At 46.1% G+C, this 17763-nt stretch overlaps 1 protein-coding gene across 1 annotated transcript in view; it reads right to left on the bottom strand.

The window, feature by feature from the left end:
- TESK1 (testis associated actin remodelling kinase 1) overlaps positions 1 to 17763 on the bottom strand; it is a 219818-nt gene that overhangs the window by 87120 nt on the left and 114935 nt on the right. The window contains exon 3 of the mRNA XM_030192744.1: positions 7256 to 7304. Coding sequence (XP_030048604.1) covers positions 7256 to 7304 — 49 coding nt within the window. The remainder of the gene's footprint in view (positions 1 to 7255; positions 7305 to 17763) is intronic.

Here is a 17763-nt window from a genome sequence, read left to right as displayed (position 1 = left end):
TTCCATATATATATATTTTTTAATGCCTCACAGCCCAGTTGAGGCCACGGACATATTTCTTACATACTTAAGTCTCAGTCTTTCTTTCTCATCTCTCCAAGGCCCTTCAACTCCATTTCCTCTTTGTCAAATCCTCAGCAAACCGTGGGGAGGACAAGTCGACCTTTCCAGAGGAACCGACAAATCTGTCACTAAATCATCTACTTTAATTTCGGCCCAGCTACCTGGAAAGGGCCCCAAAGCGTCTGGGAGTAATTCTGACTTATCCTGGGCTTTCTTCCCCTTTAGTCAACCGAAAATTTGATCAAACAGCGTCTCATATCTGCTAAGTATTGAACCTCCTCACCCGAGGGTTCTCCCGAACCCTGAAAAGCCAAACCGAGGGTGTCGGCAGATGTGCGTAGGACTTGCGAATTATTCTATCGACTGCTGTAGGTTTTACTCAGCTTGCAAGTACAAGTTGCTTGCACAGTTAACATTACTTTTGCAATCAGCTTTAGTGAGTTCCTTAATGAGCTCCCACCTCCTCCCACTGCCCACGCCTGTGGGGTGCAGGAGATTAACATTAACTCCAAAATACCAAAGTTACTGATCTGGCCCAGTTGTTTCAGAAGATGAAAGGTCTCTTGATGAATTGTCCCTGCTTCTAGGCTGGTGCTGAATAATCACGTGGGGGAGGAGGGGGCACATTTCATTTAGTATAAATTTTATCCAAGTACAATAATCAGGGCTTTGATACAAAGCAGATCTGCTGAATATTCCAAGACTAAATCACAGGCTATGGAGGTTTTATTCACAACTGATCGGGCCATTTTACAGTCGGCTCATATTAACATTATGTTTAAGGTACCTAGCCTCAGAGGAATATTTCTGGCTATGGGTGTAAGAAAACACTTCTACTCAATTTTCCTTGCTTATATTTTAAAGCTGCCTTACTGAAAATTAATCAAGTCCTTATTATGACTGCTACAGTCGTCATCGTGAGCCGGAACGTTCTTTACAGAAATAACTGTTTCTTCCCAGCGCACCTCCTGCTGCAATATTTACATATTATAGGGGTAATCTTACAAAGCGTTTCTAACATAGTAACATAGTAGATGACGGCAGAAAAAGACCTGCACGGTCCATCCAGTCTGCCCAACAAGATAAACTCATATGTGCTACTTCTTGTGTATACCTTACCTTGATTTGTATCTGCCATTTTCAGGGCACAGACCGTAGAAGTCTTGCCCAGCACTAGCCCCATTTTCAGGACACAGACCGTAGAAGTCTTGCCCAGAACTAGCCCCATTTTCAGGACACAGACCGTAGAAGTCTTGCCCAGAACTAGCCCCATTTTCAGGGCACAGACCGTAGAAGTCTTGCCCAGAACTAGCCCCATTTTCAGGGCACAGACCGTAGAAGTCTTGCCCAGAACTAGCCCCATTTTCAGGGCACAGACCGTAGAAGTCTTGCCCAGAACTAGCCCCATTTTCAGGGCACAGACCGTAGAAGTCTTGCCCAGAACTAGCCCCATTTTCAGGGCACAGACCGTAGAAGTCTTGCCCAGAACTAGCCCCATTTTCAGGGCACAGACCGTAGAAGTCTTGCCCAGAACTAGCCCCATTTTCAGGGCACAGACCGTAGAAGTCTTGCCCAGAACTAGCACCATTTTCAGGACACAGACCGTAGAAGTCTTGCCCAGAACTAGCCCCATTTTCAGGGCACAGACCGTAGAAGTCTTGCCCAGAACTAGCCCCATTTTCAGGACACAGACCATAGAAGTCTTGCCCAGAACTAGCCCCATTTTCAGGGCACAGACCGTAGAAGTCTTGCCCAGAACTAGCCCCATTTTCAGGGCACAGACCGTAGAAGTCTTGCCCAGAACTAGCCCCATTTTCAGGGCACAGACCGTAGAAGTCTTGGCCAGAACTAGCACCATTTTCAGGACACAGACCGTAGAAGTCTTGCCCAGAACTAGCCCCATTTTCAGGGCACAGACCGTAGAAGTCTTGCCCAGCACTAGCCCCGCCTCCCAACCACTAGCCCTGCCTCCCCCTCACCGGCTCTGCCACCCACAACGTCTAAAATTGGTAAGGGTTCATGCGTCTTGAGCATGCACAGTTTTATGCAAGCTTCCCGCAGAGGTTCCCAGGGACGGTGATGTCACGTATGGACACGCTCTACAAAATACGCACATAGGGGCACTTTAATGGAGGTAAAAGCAGCCGCCATTTTTGCCATGTGCGGAGGCCCTTTATACTGACGCGGGTAAAATGGCCCCCAAAAAAAAGATTGCACTTATTGTGTAACCACGTCGGGGGGGGGGGGGGGGGAGCATTTACCGCCATCCATTGAGGTGGCGGTAAGCAATCCCCGCGGTAACCTGGCAGTAACCGATTACCACCGGGTAACCCTCCCCCCCCCCCCCCCCAACCGCGGAATTATTTTTCAAATATTTCCGCTAGCGCCGGAAATGCCGCGTGCTGGGGGTGGAACTACTCCCAGCGCCTGCGTTGAGCCGGTGGTAGTTCCGGATTGCCGCGTGGTAAGCCCACGGTGGACTTTGAGGGGCCCCTCAGAGTACAAACATCCATTTATACCTGCCTAGGGGATTACTGTAGGAGCTTAGTGTCAAAGAGGCATGTAACTGCCTCTGTGGACTTTACAACATAGGTGCTTTTTGAGACTCTTCATAGAGCCCCCCCCTCCCTCCCCCATTATAAAATTACCCCTTTCCCCACATACACAGCCCCCCGGTTTTCTGCAGCAAGAGTTTATAAATTGTGAAGTGACTGTGTGACATTTTCATAAACTTTCAAGTTAAATGATTTTTTTTAAATATTAATAAGTCATGTTTTGGCTTTTGTTGTATGCCTGTAAATTTATTCGGTCTTTTTTCTTTTTAGGTAAACATATCGTTATCTTAGGAATCGATGCTGAGAACACAGGAGAGGGCTAGAAAATAGGGAGGGATAAGGGATTTGTAGGAGGGGAAGAGGGAGAGGGCTGGGAAATTCAGCAGGGAAGTGGATCTCTGAGGAGGCAAACAGAGAAGAGGTCTGGGGGCAAGAAGGGGAATGGGGTAGACAGAGACATAAAGGGAGGGGGAGCAGGGAGAAGAGACAGGCCAAAGACAAGGAGGCAGATGAGATCCAGCACAGATCCCTTCTATTCTCTTACACACACTCAACACTCTCTTAAATCCCCTCACTCGCTGTCTCTCCAAATAGCCCCTTTGATCCCTCACACTTCCCTCCAATCCCCTCACTAACTCTTGTCTCCCCCCCACCCTCCCCGGACTTCTTACTAGAGACTGACTGAATTTATAGGTTTCAGTGCTGAAACCAGCTCCAAATCCCTTTTCTACCTGGTTTTGGTTTTGTGTGAAAGGCTATTTTAAATTACGACCACAGTTTCGGTTTCAGCCTTGGCTGAAACTGTGTGTGTTTTTAGTGAAAGCTGAAAATGTGTGCTGTGACAGAACAGTGTGTTTTAAGACTGTAAAACTGCCTTTATTAATTCTTGGTGCATTTCTCTAGTTTGGCCAGCAGGTGGTGCATATTATGTTAACACAGATAAAGGAAATGTCTGCAGTGATGTAACCAGCTAGTTTCAAATGTTGTTCTCCTGGGCTCTGATTGGCCCAGGAGCTCATTTTCATTTGGATTTTATGGGCTTTTTCCCCAGTCTTAGCCAGGAAGAAAAGAGAGACAGATTTCTTTGCTGAGGCTCTATGAACAGTTATTTGTCCTGATCTTCCCCGACAGTAAACAAATGTTTAGATATGTTTATAATTGATCCATATTTCAGTTACCTGTTATTATTTGTTGATTGCACTTTTTTTGTTCAATATTTTTAAGACAATAAACAAAATTGTTGACTCTGCTTTCTGGCCTGATAAAGAATCCTGGTGGTTTGTGTATTGGGTCTATGAGTGTTTTCAGGGAACTGTGGGATCACTGGGATTGTGGCTCCAGTAACCTAGAAATCACTGGGAATCATTTGAGAGCAGGAGACTCTCCCAGAGGTGGTTGTGACCCAGTCGGTGGGAGGAGGGTGCTAGTGTAGAGCACAAGCAGCAGGTGCAGGCGGACCTGAGCTATGCTGTGGATAGACCCTGTAAGTGGCCATGGGGTAACCTCAGGCAGGTGGCTACACATTTCATCACGTGTGCTTTGTCCTGTTTGTCTCCCTCTATCCCCTCCTCCCTCCAAACAGTAGTTGCCTCCCCCCACACACAAGGTCTAACTTACAATCCGAGATAGTCTCGGGGTATAGTCAGGGCGGGTTGTCATCTCCAAGTTGATCTTGCCCATGTTGGCTCTGCTCTCAAAATGGCTGCTGTGACCTCTACTGGCAGTCTTGCAAGCAAGACTGCTGAAAAGGTCACGGCAGCCATTTTGAGAGTGGACCCAGCATGGGTACGAGCACCAGTGGGTTAAAGAAGAGAAAAAGAGGCTGTCTGTAACCCCCTACAAGCCCTACGGTCCTAGATGTGTCAGGCTGTGTACCCCCAAGCGCCCCTGTTTGCTTCCCTGTGCCCATCCTCAGTTCCACAATTTCAGAGAGAAAATCTTCTCAGTGAATCAGTGAACTCTTGTGAGTGTTGTCTGGCATGAACCCAACGCAGATGAGAAAAATCAATAAAAACTTCATAAACTGCTTACAATGACAGGATAACGACAACCCTTGGCTCATTGCATGGTGCCGCCAAACAAACCCCACAATGATCTCAATAAAGAAACAGCCAGGATTGTATAGGGTTAACCTCTATCAACATCAGCATTGTATTAAGAATAAAGTCTCCTGTAACAGTGACTCAGGCTGGAGCAGTCTCAGTAGCTCTGCTGACAATATAAACCACAAACCCAAATAATGAGCAGCTGAGACAGACGTCAAGTGAAGCCTCCATTATACACTTTTACCCAGAGGGTTTTATTCTTTGTAATATTTGCAGATGACAGATAAGAGCTGCACTGGGAACAGGGGCAAGAAGAGTAGGGAGGCGAGAGAGCGATGGATGGGAGGGAAGGAGAGGAATCTGCAGTCAAGAACAGAAAATGAGATGCAGAAAGAGAGAGGGAAAGGGGACTTGATTTGGTATTTTGCAACTACATTCAAAGCGGTTTACATATATTCAGGTACTTATTTTTGTACCAGGGGCAATGGAGGGTTAAGTGAGTTGCCCAGAGTCACAAGGAGCTGCAGTGGGAATTGAACTCAGTTCCCCAGGATCAAAGTCCACTGTACTAACCACTAGGCTCCTCCTCCACTCATTCCACCAATAAGAGCCAACCTCATCAGTGATGTCACAATGGCTTGATTGCCCTATACAGTTCCCCAGGATCAAAGTCCACTGCACTAACCACTAGGCTACTCCTCCACTCATTCCACCAATAAGAGCCAACCTCAGTGATGTCACAATGGCTTGATTGCCCGATACTTGGCTCAGATATTGTGATGTCATAAGAGAAAGGGAAATGGGACTTGATATACCGCCTTTCTGAGGTTTTTGCAACTACACTCAAAGCGGTTTGCATATATTCAGGTACTTATTTTGTACCAGGGACAATGGAAGGTTAAGTGACTTGCCCAGAGTGACAAGGAGCTGCAGTGGGAATCGAACCCTGTTCCCCAGGATCAAAATCCACTGCACTAACCACTAGGCTACTCCTCCACTAGCAACATTCCATCTAGAAGCCTGCCCTTGCAGATCAGCAGTGCGGCCGCACAGGCTTCTGTTTCTGTGAGTCTGACGTCCTGCACGGACGTCAGACTCACAGAAACAGAAGCCTGCGCGGCCGCGTTGCTGATCTGCAAGGGCAGGCTTCTAGATGGAATGTTGCTAGTGGAATAGCAACATTCCATCTAGAATCTCAAATAGTAGCAACAGAATCTCAATAGTAGCAACATTCCATCTAGAATCTCAAATAGGGAACTGGGACTTGATATACTGCCTTTCTGAGGTTTTTTGCAACTATTTTCAAAGCGGTTTACATATATTCAGGTACTTATTTTGTACCAGGGGCAATGAAGGGTTAAGTGACTTGCCCAGAGTCACAAGGAGCTGCAGTGGGAATTGAACTCGGTTCCCCAGGATCAAAGTCCGCTGCGCTAACCACTAGGCAACTCCTCCACTGGCATGACAGCTGGGAGTAAGAGTGATGGAGAAAAGTAGCTACATCAAGTAACTCATTTCTGTAAGCAGTGTTGCTCTTAGCTTTCTGTATTACTGGAAGTGTGACAAACACAAAGTCAGAGACTCATGACTGGTGGGGAAAGGCTGAAGCTATGGAACTGTATATGCATCATAAGAGACCAATGGTCCATCTATACCAGTCTCCTGTTTCAAACGGTGGCTAAGCCAGGTCACAAGTACCTGACAGAAACCCAAATTGTAGCACCATTCCACGCTACCAATCCCAGGGCAAGCAGTAGCTTCTCCCATATCCACCACAAATAACAGACTATGGACTTTTCCTCCAGGAACTTGTCCAAACCTTTTTTTAAACCCAGATAAGCTAACTGCCGTTACTACATCCTCTGAAGTTCCAGAGCTTAACTATTCGTTGAGTGAAAAAATATTTCCTCTTATTTGTTTTAAAAGTATTTCCATGTAACTTCCTTGAGTGTCCCCTAGTCTTTGTACTTTTGGAATGAGTAGAAAAATCGATTTCCTTCCAGTCGTTCTACACCACAATTATATCATCCTAGAGCAATGTAACCAACCTAACAATGGCACCGTTTTCAAAAATACAAGAACCACGAAATCCAGGGACAAGCAGCTGTCACTTCCACATCACAGCCCACTCATTAGGCTTCTCCCTACCTAAGCAGAAGGCCCATGAGGAGAGGATAGAGCTGTGTCCTCACAATGTGGGCTCTGAAGGGACAATGACAGGCTGATCCAGGACCAATCAATTAAACCTACACTGTGACCTACACAAGGACTCCTCCAGGGTACTGCAAAATATCCATCCTGTGTTCTCATCGCTGCATCTCAGCTCTTCCAATACTAAAAAGCTACTGTTTGTCCAGCAAGCCAAGCTTTAATGAAGACTGGATCCTCTCCTTACATGATGGACGCCGTCACTGCAGACTGTACTTCCAGCAGCCCTGAACGGTCACAGAATGTCAAAAGCAGAAGTTAAGCTCATTCCCCTAAGAACAGACATGTGCAAAAACATACGGGAAACACACATGTAAACAAAGACCTGAGCATGCACACGCATCCCAGGCAGAAAGTCTGGAGTAAAAGGCAGAATGTTCTTACCTCGGTCAATGCATGAAGCTGCCCTTGGTGGACGCATACCCCCATAAACCTGGGAGAAAGAAAGAAAATAAAGCCACATTAAATCTTTCAGAAAGAAAATTTCCCTCCAAAAGCTCAGAGCCCTCAATCCATCAGCATCCCACTGGCCTCTCTCAAGGACGTGGTAGCACAGGGGGCTGGGCTTAAATCCAGAGCCCTTGCTGACTCTCCTGAGAGAAGGCAGGGAGGTGGTGATGGATCCAAAGCTGGCACTAAGTCATAAGTCTCCTGAAATGGGGCTGGGACACGATGGGCAAATCTGGAGCCAGTTGGCTAACAGATAGATCTAGTCACAGTTTGAATTCCTTATACCCAAATGGGTATGAGGAATTCAAAAAAGCGTGGGATAAACATAAAGGAATCCTGTTCAGAAGGAATGGCTCCTCAGAAGCTTAGCGGAGATTGGGTGGCAGAGCCGGTGGTGGGAGGCGGAGCTAGTGGGTGGGAGGAGGGGCTAGTGCTGAGCAGACTTCTATGGTCTGTGCCCTGAAAATGCAGATACAAATCAAGGTCAGGTATACACACATAAAGTAGCACATATGAGTTTATCTTGTTGAGCAGACTGGATGGACCGTACAGGTCCTTCCCTGCCGTCATCTACTATGTTACTATGTTAACCCCACGGCAATTATGGACTTCTAGTCTTACTTTTCTTTGGGAATGCAATAGAGAAATTAGGACTACAATTCCCTGCATGCAACGAGGTAAACTCGGAACCAGACAAATCTGGAGCCAGCTGGCATCCTGAGGTTACGGGGCACTGGAAGGGCTTGATATGTTCTTTATATATCATATAGTATTTGTCTCTGTGAATCAATAAAGATATTTTCAACAACAACAAAAAAAGAATGCTATGGGGCCAGGGGTCAAGGTGCGGAGATTGTGTTGGACCCAAAGTGCTTGCTGACAATCCTGAGAACAGGCGGCGACATATTACGCTTTGGCAGCACCCGCAGACAGGGCTATGAATCAAGATCTTAGAAAGGGAAACATTTTCCTCTATTTCTGTTCTTGGCACCTCCTGCTAAGAAACGAACTCAAGGCTCAACCCAGGAGATAAGCCACAGAGGAACTATTGTTGGCAGTGTGTCAAAGACCTCAGCATGTGCCAGAGATAAGAAGGGCCATTGTCTGGCACAGGGTGGGGAGGGGAGGAGGTGCACCACAGCCAGCTGTTACAAGGTTACTCAGAGCCCAGCAGACCCCAGCCAGGCAGCTGCTGTTCTGTACCCTTAAAACATGAAGGTCAGAGCCAGGGCAGATTACAGAGGCATTGCCTACCACTGGCAGCCCAAGGATGGAACCCCCTTCTCCTGCTGCAGGAGACACCATGCACTGCTCCACGTGCTGATCACAGCAAGCCATAGGTCTCAGTTCCCCATCAACATTCACTGTGCTCACCGCCACTGTGCAGCCGCCTCAACTGAGCATAAGCCAAGTCACACCATTATGGTGCAATGAATAAAAGACAGGAAGTGCCAGCGAGCGTACGCCCTAGGTTCTCACACTGTTTTAACCTAGAAAGCCAAAAGAGCAAGCCGCCAAGCAGAGCGCCGTCCATATTATTTCAGAGAGAACTGGTTTGTACATAAGTATTGCCATACTGGGACAGACCCAAGGTCCGTCAAGCCCAGCATCCTGTTTCCAACAGTGGCCGATCCAGGTCACAAGTACCTGGCAAGATCCCCAAAAAAGTACAAAACATTTTATGCTGCTTATCCCAGAAATAGTGGATTTTCCCCAAGTAAGTCCATTTTAATAATGGTCTATGGACTTTTCCTTTAGGAAGCTGTCCAGATCTTTTTTAAAACCTGCTAAGCTAACCGCCTTTACCACATTCTCTGGCAATGAATTCCAGCGTTTAATCACATGTTGAGTGAAGAAAACGTTTCTCGGATTCGTCTGAAATTTCCTCAAATGCAGGCAGCAGGAGGCACGAGGGAAGGTGATAAGAGGGAGCGTGCAGAGGAAATACAAAAAGAAGACGTAACTGGAAAGGCAAGCGCACAAACTCTCAAGTAATCGAGTCCTGATGGCAGAGGCAGATACTTTGGCTGTCACAGAAACATGGTACAATGAATAAGCACAGCCATACCAGGCTATAATTGAGAAAATAGGAAGCTGCACAAAACTCAAGAGAGCAATGGGGAAGGGAAACTCAGAGACTGAGCCTCCCTGCTAAATAGTTAGATCAGCAGGCTGAGAGAAAGGGAAGCCAGGTTTCAAATCCCACCGACATGCCTTGTGACCTAGGACAAGTCACTTCACCGGCCACTGTCTCGAGTACAAGCTCAGGGCCCCATTTACTAACACAAATTAGGGTCAAGGCGAGTAAACGCAAGCCCCGTTATTCCCAGTAGGGCCTATTTATTAAGTGCACAACTTGTATTAATGTGGAAAAAAATTCTACCCTAGAAATATACTTAATATCTACTATAATAATTTGCAACTCCAACGTTTTGAAGCTGACTGCCAGGAAGTTGAAGCCCGGTTCGTAATGTCTGAAGCCTTCCGTTGACGTCACCGTGTTGCCTGGGAAACCGCAACGCGTCTCAAGCACGGGCAAAGCAACGAGTTCAACGCCCCCCCCCCCTCCCTCCCTCAAAGTGCAAGCAGGACCTGTCCTCCGGCAGCCCCTCGCCTTCCTGCGGCACTGCCAGGTCTAATTTAAGCATTGTTACCTCGGGGTCCGGCGTCAGCATTGAAGGCGAGCGGCGCTTCACACTGCCTTCCCATCTGTCGGAGCTCTGCCTCTGGTCCCGCCCTTCCGGAAACAGGAAATGAGGGCGGGACCAGAGGCACAGCTCAGACAGATGGGAAGGCAGTCTGTAGCGCCGCTCGCCTTCAATGCTGACGCTGGACCTCGAGGTAACAATGTTTAAATTCGACCGGGCACACAGGAAGGCGAGGGGCTGCCGGAGGACAGGTCCTGCTTGCACTTCGAGGGAGGGAGGCGTGGGGGCGTTGAACTCGGAGGACAGGGCGCCATGGAACTCAGAGGGGAGTAGAAGGAGGGAGGGAAGGGGGTCCTGCAACTTGAAGGGGAAGGGGGTGTGGAACTTGGAGGAGACGGAGGGAGGGAGGGGGGCTGGAACTTGGACGACAAAGAGGGACAGAGGGAGGGAGGTGGGGCATGGAACTTGGAGGGGAGGGGGGCTGGAACTCGGACAACATACAGGGAGAGAGGGAGGTAAGGGAGGGGGCGTGGAACCTTGCTAGCGACCGTTTCATTCCTCTACGAAACGGGCCTCTTTTACTAATAGTATTAATATTAGGCTAGAATCTAGTACATAGATGACCACGTTCTGAATGTGTAATACTTCACTGTTTAACTATGAAGAGCAGGGTAAGCTGTTAAGTGACCAAGGGACCTTTAGGAATGTCATTTGTATCTTAACTTGGGAACAATTTAGGACTCCAATATATTATGGATAATCTGCCAGTCAAGAGGTGAAGGAGACTATCACGGAGACAATAAATCTCAGTAAACTAACCTATTCTCCGGTAATAATGAAGCTTTTTATGTATCCTTTTGAGTTCAGGATCCCAAATTCCCTATATAAGGAGCTGGCCTTTTTCCAGAATTCAGAACATACCTGGTTTGCCATTAAGCCTCGTATGTTCTCATATATCGATATACCGTGTTTCCCCGAAAATAAGACACTGTCTTATATTTATTTTTCCTCCCCAAAACGCGCTAGGTTTTATTTTCGGGGGGGGGGGGGGGGGGTGTCTTATTTTCTGGGAAACATCGGTCGCCCCCCCACCCGAGGTCGCCGGGCCCCCCCCCATCTCTCCCGGAACTAACCTGAAGCTCCTTTCACCATCGCAAGTTCGGATTCGGATTCGAAGCAGCAGCGCAGACCTCTCCTTCCCTCCGTGTCCCGCCCTCGCCTGACATTACGTTACGTCAGGCGAGGGCGGGACACGGAAGGAAGGAGAGGTCTGCCCTGCTGCGCTGCTGCTTCGAATCCGAATCCGAACTTGCGAAGGTGAAAGGAGCTTCAGGTTAGTTCCGGGAGCGACGGAGGGGGGCGACCTCGGATGGCTCTCGGCGGCCCTGCTTAAAAAAAAAAGTTTGGTAGGTTTTACTTTTGGGGGGATGTCTTATATTTTACATTTGCAGGAAAACCCCGGTAGGTCTTATTTTCGGGGAAACACGGTATCAATAAACAGTTGTTAAATTGAGCACAGGCTAGTGTTTTTTTAATTTACAGTTCTACATTAATACATGTTAAAACATTCACACGTAAGTAAATCCAGCCCTTGGACCGTGAGCCCAACTGGGCCAGGAAATGACTTACATAATCGGTCTTTAACTTGCCTTGAGCTCTCACATTTGATAAAGGTGAATAATTCAACTAAACTCCAAATGACTCAGACTGCCCACCCTATGCAGAGGCAGAAAAGATGGACAGATACTTAGTCATTCGTAAGGACAGCAATAAAGAGAAAGTTTTCGTTACTGGGAGACGTGGACTGGGCCACTCTGGGCCGGATTAACCTATAAACCAGGTGAGGCTGTGGCCCAGGGCGCCGGAGATAAAGGGCGCCAAATGCCTGCGCCTGTGATGTCGCAGGCCCTATAAGGTTAAGCTAGCCAAAAGCTTACCTGGTGGCGTGGATTGTGCAGGGAAAAAAGAAGAGCCGGAATCCCCTTTCCTCTTTCAGTCTCAGGCCACCTTCCCTGGTCTACCTTTAAAGGCAGTTTTCCCCTCCAAAACAAACAAACACTACCCCCTTCAGCCCTGGGGCCTTCCTTCTGCCACACCCCGCCCCTCCTATGACATAACTTCCTATTTCCACAGGGTAAGGCAGAGGGAAGACGCAAGGGCTGATGCAGGTAGCACTGAGTGAAATAATGTCGATATTCAGGAGGGGGAAAGTGTCTTTAAAAGGTAGACTGGGGGGGGGGGGGGGGGAGGCGTGTCAATGGGAGGGCACCAAAGGAGAAATTAGACCTTACCTGCTAATCTGCTTTCCTTTAGTCCCTCCGGACCGGCACAGATTGTGACTGATGGGTTGTGCACGCCTTCACCTGCTGGAAGGCGTGCACAACCCATCAGTCACATTCTGGGCCGGTCCGGAGGGACGCTAAGGAACAAAAAGCTGACTCAGTGTGCCACAGTCCCTTGAGCCGGCCCTAGGCCACCCCATCTGTAAAATCGGTCAGAGGTTAAGAGATCAAGGATGCCCTTCAAGGATCTCTTCTCAAGCAAATGGCAGCCAAACCCATGACAGAGGGAGAAAACTGGAGCTATTGCTTAAGCATTTCTAATGTCTGGACAGGTGATCACTAGCCCATGAACACAGGCTGAATGAGTCACACAAATGCCAGGGTCCTGGATTAAGTACTTTAGGAAGCAATGGCAGGGCAAAGGCTCTTTCTCAAGGAAGAGACCTATGAGCTGAACAAAAAGGAGCCACAGTAAGGATGACAAAACATTCTGTTGTGGAAAATTTTAAACTTTAGTGCAGAAACTATCTGCATGGACCCCGGAGGAGCAGTGCAGTTAAGAACATACGAATAGCCCCACTGGGTCAGACCAATGGTCCACCTAGCCCAGTATTCTCTTTCCAACAGTGGCCAATCCAGGTCACATGTACCTGGCAGAAACCCAAATAGTAACAATATTCCATATAGAACCCCAAAGAATAGCAACATTCTGGAATCCTTTAGAGTAACAAGATTCCGGAATCCCAAAGAGTAACAACATTCTGGAATCCTCTAGAGTAACAACATTCCAGAATCCCAAAGAGTAACAAGATTCCGGAATCCCAAAGAGTAGCAAGATTCCGGAATCCTTTAGAGTAACAAGATTCCGGAATCCTTTAGAGTAACAAGATTCCAGAATCCCAAAGAATAGCAACATTCTGGAATCCTTTAGAGTAACAACATTCTGGAATCCTTTAGAGTAACAACATTCCGGAATCCCAAAGAGTAGCAAGGTTCTGGAATCCTTTAGAGTAACAAGATTCCGGAATCCCAAAGAGTAGCAAGATTCCGGAATCCTTTAGAGTAACAAGATTCCAGAATCCCAAAGAATAGCAACATTCTGGAATCCTTTAGCGTAACAAGATTCCAGAATCCCACAGAGTAACAAGATTCCGGAATCCTTTTAGAGTAACAAGATTCCGAATCCCAAAGAGTAACAACATTCCATGCTACCAATCCCAGGGCAAGCAGTGGCTTCCCCGTTATCTATGGACTTTTCCTTCAGGAATTTGTCCATTTTTTAAAACCCAGGTACGCCAACCGCTGTTTGGCAACGAGTTCCAGAGCTAACCACTCATTAAGAGAAAGAAATATTTCCTCCTATTTTGTTTTAAAAGTATGTTAATATTGTTGGTTTTAGATTGTTAAAGTTTTGATACTTTCAAAACTGGACTATCGTAACTCTATTTACACTGGTTGTACAGTCACTGAAAAGTAAATGAAAGCGAGTGCAAAACACAGCAGCAAGAATTACATTTGCAGTAGATAAATACGTTACTCCTCTGTTGTTTTGGTTACACTGGTTGCCAATACACTGTAACATAGTAGATGATGGCAGATAAGACCTATACAGTCTATCCAGTCTGCCCAACACGATAAACTCATTACACATGGTATGTGATTTATTTATTTATTTTATTTTATTGCATTTGTATCCCACATTTTCCCACCTATTTGCGGGCTCAGTGTGGCTTACAATACATTGTAAATAATGGAAATACAGTTTGTTACATTACGATTATGGGTTACATTGTGAAAGGTTAAGAAGATAGAGTCAGATCAATCACCTTTGGGGCGTAGAAACTATAGGTTAAGACGTTGGGGAATTGCTACGGTGATCGAATAATAGCAGGAGAGCGATGGGGTAAACAGTTTTTATCTATGGGTAGATTGTTGGAAGGGAGAGAGTACGGGGAAGTGGAGTTCGTGAGGTAATGTCTTGAGGCATTGTTGTGATGTATATGGGATTTATATGTTTTGATCCTTGCGGTATGCTTTTTCGAAGAGATAGGTCTTCAATCATTTGCGGAAGTCTGTCAACTCGTAGACCGCTCTCAGGCCGCGTGGTAGTGCGTTCCAGAGTTGCGTGCTTTTGTAGGAGAAGGTTGATGCATGTAATCCTTTATACTTTGCACTTAGGGAAGTGGAGGTTGAGGAACGTTCTGGATGATTTTCTGGCGTTTCTGGGTGGCAGGTCTACCAAGTCAGACATGTATGCAGGGGCTTCACCGTGAATGATTTTGTGCACTAACGTGCATATTTTAAAGGTGACACGTTCCCTGAGTGGGAGCCAGTGTAGTTTCTCACGTAATGGTGCTGCACTTTCGTATTTTGGTTTTCCGAAGATGAGTCTGGCTGCTGTATTCTGGGCTGTCTGAAGTTTTCTCATGATTTGTTCTTTGCAGCCTGCGTACAGTGAGTTGCAATAATCCAGATGGCTTAATACGAGTGATTGTACCAGGTTGCGGAAGACAGATCTTGGAAAGAATGGTTTTATTCTTTTCAGCTTCCACATGGAGAAGAACATCTTTTTTGTTGTGTTGTTCGCGTGAGTCTCAAGTGTAAGGTGGCGGTCGATTGTCATTCCAAGGATTTTTAAATTTTCTGAGATTGGCAGGTTTAGTTTGGGTGTATTGATGGCGGTAAATTTTGATGTGTTGTATTGGGAGGTTAGTATGAGGCATTGAGTTTTTTCGGCGTTCAATTTCAGTCGGAATGCATCAGCCCAGGTGTTCATGATGTGTAGACTTTGGTTGATTTCGTTGGAGATTTCGTTGATGTTTTGTTTGAAAGGAATATATATCATTACATCATCGGCATATATGTAAGGGTTAAGGTTGTGGTTTGATAGAAGTTTTGCTAGTGGGGTCATCAGTAGGTTGAAAATTGTTGGTGAGAGGGGAGATCCCTGTGGTACTCCGCACTCGATTAGACCTTGCCCTTTTCAGGGAATACACTACTGAAGTCTGCCCAACACTGCTCTTGTTCTAAAATTTCTGAATTTAATCATGAAGCCCCTGAAAAGCTCCACTTCAGCCCATCCAAATCTATTCAGCCATGATCAGGGCACAGCCCGTAGCAGTCTGCCCAGCACTGGTCTTGCTCTCCAACTTCTGAAGCTGAATCTCACGATCAGAGCACAGATTGTAAACGTTTTCCCAGTACTAGCTTTGCTTCCCAATCTCCGCTAAACTTCTGTGGATCCATTCCTTCTAAACAGGACTCTGTTGTGTTTATCCCGTATTTTTGAATTCTGTTATTGTTTTCATCTCCACCTTCCCCTCACGAGAGGGCATTCCAGGTATCTACCACCTTGTCCGTGAAAAAATACTTCCTGACATTACTACTATTAATCATTTCTATAGTGCTACTAGACGTATGCAGCGCTGTACACATTATACGCAGGTACTTTCTCTGTCCCTAGAGGGCTCACAATCGAAGTTCTTGTACCTGGGGCAATAGAGAGTTAAGTGACTTCCCCAAGGTCACAAGGAGCTGCAGTGGGAATTGAACCCAGGTTGTCAGCATCAACGCCTGCTGCACTAACCATTAGGCCACTCCTCCCTCCTGAGTCTGCCCCCTTTCACAGTAACATAGTACATGACGGCAGACAAAGACCTGTATGGTCCATCCAGTCTGCCCAACAAGATAAACTTATATGTGCTACTTTATGTGTATACCTGACCTTGATGTGTACCTGCCATTTTCAGGGCACAGACCGTAGAAGTCTACCCAACACTAGCCCTGCCTCCCAACCACTCAATTCATGTCCTCTAGTTCTAGCGTCTTCCTGTCTCTGGAAAAGGTTTGTTTGCGGATTAATACCTTTCAAATATTTGAATGTCTGTATCATGTCACCCCTGTTTCTCCTTTCCTCCAAGCTATACATGTTCAGGTCAGCAAGTCTCTCCTCGTACGGTTTGCAACGCAAATCCCATACCATTTTCGTAGCTTTTCTTTGCACCACTTCCAGTCTTTTTACATCCTTAGCAAGATACGGCCTCCAAAACAGAACACGATACTCCAAGTGGGGCCTCACCAACGACTTGTAGAGGGGCATCAACACCTCCTTTCTTCTGCTGGTTATGCCCCTCTCTACGCAGCCTAGCGTTCTTCTGGCCACAATCACCACCTTGTCACATTGTTTCATCACCTTCAGATCCTCAGACACCATCACCTCAAAGTCCCTGTCCTGAGCCAAGCTTACCAAGCTCTCTCCAATTTATGTCAGCTTTGATCTATCTAGCCTTGTATGGTTCTACTCCTGCTTATTTAGGTACACATCTTGCTTTGTTAAATGATTTTCTTTATAGGTCTACTAGGAATCAATTCTTATTAAAATTTCCTTCATTTTGTAACGTGAAGTTAGAGAGGCTTTTCTTGTCAAGCCGCACAATTTTGGAACTGTCTTTCTTATTTTCTTTTATTAATTTGTGGTTATCTTCAGTTTAGAAAAGCTCTTAAGATATTTCTTTTAAGAAATTTTATTAATTTGTTATAAATGTGCTTTCTGAAATTATTGTCCCTTTCCTTTGTAAAACGTTGTAATTTCTGAAGTTCATTTGGTTCTGGTCTGTTGTCACTTGCAGCAAACTTTGTGATGTTTTGAGGGATATAAGACTGTAGTAAATAACATTAATTACATTTCCACGTAATTTCACTGAGTGTCCCCTAGTCTTTGTATTTTTGGAACGAGTAAAAAAAAAAAAAATCGATCTACTCGTTCTACACCACTCAGGAGTTTGTAGACCTCAATCATGTCTCCCCTCATCCATCTCTTTTCCAAGCTGAAGAGCCCTAACCTCTTTAGCCTTTCCTCATTACGAGAGGAGTTCCATACCCTTTATCATTTTGGTCGCTCTTCTTTGAACCTTTTCTAATTCCGCTATATCTTTTTTTGAGATACGGCGACCAGAACTGAACGCAATACTCAAGGTGCGGACGTACCATGGAGTGATACAAAGGCATTATAGTATTTTCGGTCTTATTCACCATCCCTTCCCTAATAATTCCTAGCATCCTGTTTGATTTTTTGGCCATCGCCACACACTGGGCAGAAGATTTCAGCACATTGTCTTTTTCTTGGGTGCTGACTCCTAAGGTGGACCCCAGCATCAGGTAACTATGATTCAGATTATTCTTTCCAATGTACATCATCTTGCATTTATCCACATTAAATTAATCTGCCATTTGGATGCCCAGCAATTTCCTAAGGTCTGCCTACAATATTTCACAGTCTGCACATGTTCAATCACCTCATTTGTCATTCGGATTGCCAGATCATTTATAAATATGTTAAATAGAACTGGTCCCAATACAGACCCCTGCGGCACAACACTGTTCACCCTCCTCCATTGAGAGAAATGACCATTTAAACCCAATCCTCTGTTTTCTGTCCAATAACCAATTCCTAATCCACAACAGAACATTGCCTCCTATTCCATAACTAGCCTGGTAGAGAGAGTGCAGTGGA

This window comes from Microcaecilia unicolor, chromosome 2 (assembly GCF_901765095.1).
Source record: "Microcaecilia unicolor chromosome 2, aMicUni1.1, whole genome shotgun sequence".
NCBI classification, from domain to species: domain Eukaryota; kingdom Metazoa; phylum Chordata; class Amphibia; order Gymnophiona; family Siphonopidae; genus Microcaecilia; species Microcaecilia unicolor.
This window is presented reverse-complemented; position numbering and strand designations above follow the sequence as displayed.